General features: G+C 57.9%; 1 protein-coding gene across 1 annotated transcript; it reads left to right on the top strand.

Annotated features, from left to right (window-relative positions):
* The first annotated feature begins 56 nt into the window (after window positions 1-56).
* Window positions 57-2,447, top strand: C1QA (complement C1q A chain). Its single transcript, XM_018575765.1, has 3 exons — window positions 57-229; window positions 1,762-2,363; window positions 2,432-2,447. Exons 1-2 carry the CDS (start codon window positions 67-69, stop codon window positions 2,334-2,336), a joined length of 738 nt encoding a protein of 245 aa, XP_018431267.1. The 5' UTR covers window positions 57-66; the 3' UTR covers window positions 2,337-2,363; window positions 2,432-2,447.
* Window positions 2,448-2,653: the final 206 nt, after the last annotated feature.

Here is a 2,653-nt window from a genome sequence, read left to right as displayed (position 1 = left end):
CCTACTCTCTATATACCCCCCTCCTACTCTCTATATACCCCTCTTTCTCTTCTCAGGAGTGACACGATGGGGAGCCCCCAGATCATTCTCAGCCTCCTATTGGTTGGATTGCTGAGCTCACTGACCCACCAATCAGATGTCTGCAAGGCCCGGGATGGTGAGCGCGGTCATCCTGGGAACACGGGGCGCAATGGAAGACCCGGACAGAAGGGAGATCGAGGGGACCCAGGTACAATACAGCCCATAATATCCGCCTCCATGAGGGTGACTACACTGACTCTAAAGTAGGCGGAGCTGGGGTAGGAGGTTGCAGTATAGAAGTAGGCGGATCTGGGGTAGGAGGTTGCAGTATAGAAGTAGGCGGAGCTGGGGTAGGAGGTTGCAGTATAGAAGGAGGAGGAGCTGGGGTAGGAGGTTGCAGTATAGAAGGAGGCGGAGCTGGGGTAGGAGGTTGCAGTATAGAAGGAGGCGGAGCTGGGGTAGGAGGTTGAAGTATAGAAGGAGGCGGAGCTGGGGTAGGAGGTTGCAGTATAGAAGTAGGCGGAGCTGAGGTAGGAGGTTGCAGTATAGAAGGAGGCGGAGCTGGGGTAGGAGGTTGCAGTATAGAAGGAGGAGGAGCTGGGGTAGGAGGTTGCAGTATAGAAGGAGGCGGAGCTGGGGTAGGAGGTTGCAGTATAGAAGGAGGCGGAGCTGGGGTAGGAGGTTGCAGTATAGAAGGAGGCGGAGCTGGGGTAGGAGGTTGCAGTATAGAAGGAGGCGGAGCTGGGGTAGGAGGTTGCAGTATAGAAGGAGGCGGAGCTGGGGTAGGAGGTTGCAGTATAGAAGGAGGCGGAGCTGGGGTAGGAGGTTGCAGTATAGAAGGAGGCGGAGCTGGGGTAGGAGGTTGCAGTATAGAAGGAGGCGGAGCTGGGGTAGGAGGTTGCAGTATAGAAGGAGGCGGAGCTGGGGTAGGAGGTTGCAGTATAGAAGGAGGCGGAGCTGGGGTAGGAGGTTGCAGTATAGAAGGAGGCGGAGCTGGGGTAGGAGGTTGCAGTATAGAAGTAGGCGGAGCTAGGGTAGGAGGTTGCAGTATAGAAGGAGGCGGAGCTGGGGTAGGAGGTTGCAGTATAGAAGGAGGCGGAGCTGGGGTAGGAGGTTGCAGTATAGAAGGAGGCGGAGCTGGGGTAGGAGGTTGCAGTATAGAAGGAGGCGGAGCTGGGGTAGGAGGTTGCAGTATAGAAGGAGGCGGAGCTGGGGTAGGAGGTTGCAGTATAGAAGGAGGCGGAGCTGGGGTAGGAGGTTGCAGTATAGAAGGAGGCGGAGCTGGGGTAGGAGGTTGCAGTATAGAAGGAGGCGGAGCTGGGGTAGGAGGTTGCAGTATAGAAGGAGGCGGAGCTGGGGTAGGAGGTTGCAGTATAGAAGGAGGCGGAGCTGGGGTAGGAGGTTGCAGTATAGAAGGAGGCGGAGCTGGGGTAGGAGGTTGCAGTATAGAAGGAGGCGGAGCTGGGGTAGGAGGTTGCAGTATAGAAGTAGGCGGAGCTAGGGTAGGAGGTTGCAGTATAGAAGTAGGCGGAGCTGGGGTAGGAGGTTGCAGTATAGAAGTAGGCGGAGCTAGGGTAGGAGGTTGCAGTATAGAAGTAGGCGGAGCTAGGGTAGGAGGTTGCAGTATAGAAGGAGGCGGAGCTAGGGTAGGAGGTTGCAGTATAGAAGTAGGCGGAGCTAGGGTAGGAGGTTGCAGTATAGAAGGAGGCGGAGCTGAGCTTTGTCTTATTCCTCTTGCAGGGGATAGCGGCCGACTGGCTGGACTGACCATGAGCAAAGGTGATGTTGGAGAGCCCGGGGCCCCGGGCGAGCCTGGCTCTATAGGATACAAGGGTCCCGAGGGGCCCCCAGGGCCTATAGGAGAGCCCGGCTTACCTGGACCTAAAGGAGCGATGGCGGACGCTAGGACGCAGAGCAGGCCGGCGTTCTCCGCGGCGTTCACCGGCTGGAAGGACAACGCGCTGCTCTTCGGTCACATGATCACCAACCTGGAGGGCGTGTACAGCGGCTCCTCGGGGCGGTTCCAGTGTAAGGAGGCGGGGTTTTACTACTTCACCTTCCAGGTGGCCTCAGCCGGAGATCTCTGCCTTCAGATCTGGGCCAAGATGGACGCCGCCAACGCCAGGAAACTGCTCAGCTTCTGCGACAGGAACAGCCGCGGTCAGCCGCAGGTCAACTCCGGGGGCGCCGTCCTCAATCTGAGTAAGAGCGATGAGGTGTGGCTGGAGGGCGACGCCGGGGCCCGGAGAGTCGCCAACAATGACATCAGCAGCAGCGTGTTCAGCGGATTCCTACTCTTCCCCCGCGAGGAATGAGCTCCGCCCCCTGCGCACATCACCTGCTGCATGAATGTGATTGGCTGTATGCTCCGCCCACTGCGCACATCACCTGCTGCATGAATGTGATTGGCAGTATGCTCCGCCCACTGCGCACATCACCTGCTGCGTGAATGTGATTGGCTGTATGCTCCGCCCTCTGCGCACATCACCTGCTGCATGAATGTGATTGGCTGTATGCTCCGCCCCCGAGGGGACTTCCTGCCACGTCTCGGCATTTCTTCCTTCAGTTTTCAATAATTTTCAATAATATTCTGGGGGGAGGGCCATGATAAATGGGAAGCCCCGCCCCCTCA

The sequence above is a fragment of the Nanorana parkeri genome, unplaced genomic scaffold (genome assembly GCF_000935625.1).
Source record: "Nanorana parkeri isolate BGI_ZX_2015 unplaced genomic scaffold, ASM93562v1 scaffold4693, whole genome shotgun sequence".
Taxonomy (NCBI): Eukaryota; Metazoa; Chordata; class Amphibia; order Anura; family Dicroglossidae; genus Nanorana; species Nanorana parkeri.
The sequence above is the reverse complement of the archived record's forward strand: the minus strand, read 5'-3'. Positions and strand labels throughout refer to the sequence as shown.

Excerpts from the sequence above, each read along its gene's own strand:
- C1QA (XM_018575765.1), top strand. The coding sequence starts at position 67 with ATGGGGAGCCCCCAGATCATTCTCAGCCTCCTATTGGTTGGATTGCTG. Across the intron at positions 230-1,761 it reads GGGAGATCGAGGGGACCCAG|GGGATAGCGGCCGACTGGCT; the intron begins GTACAATACAGC and ends TTCCTCTTGCAG.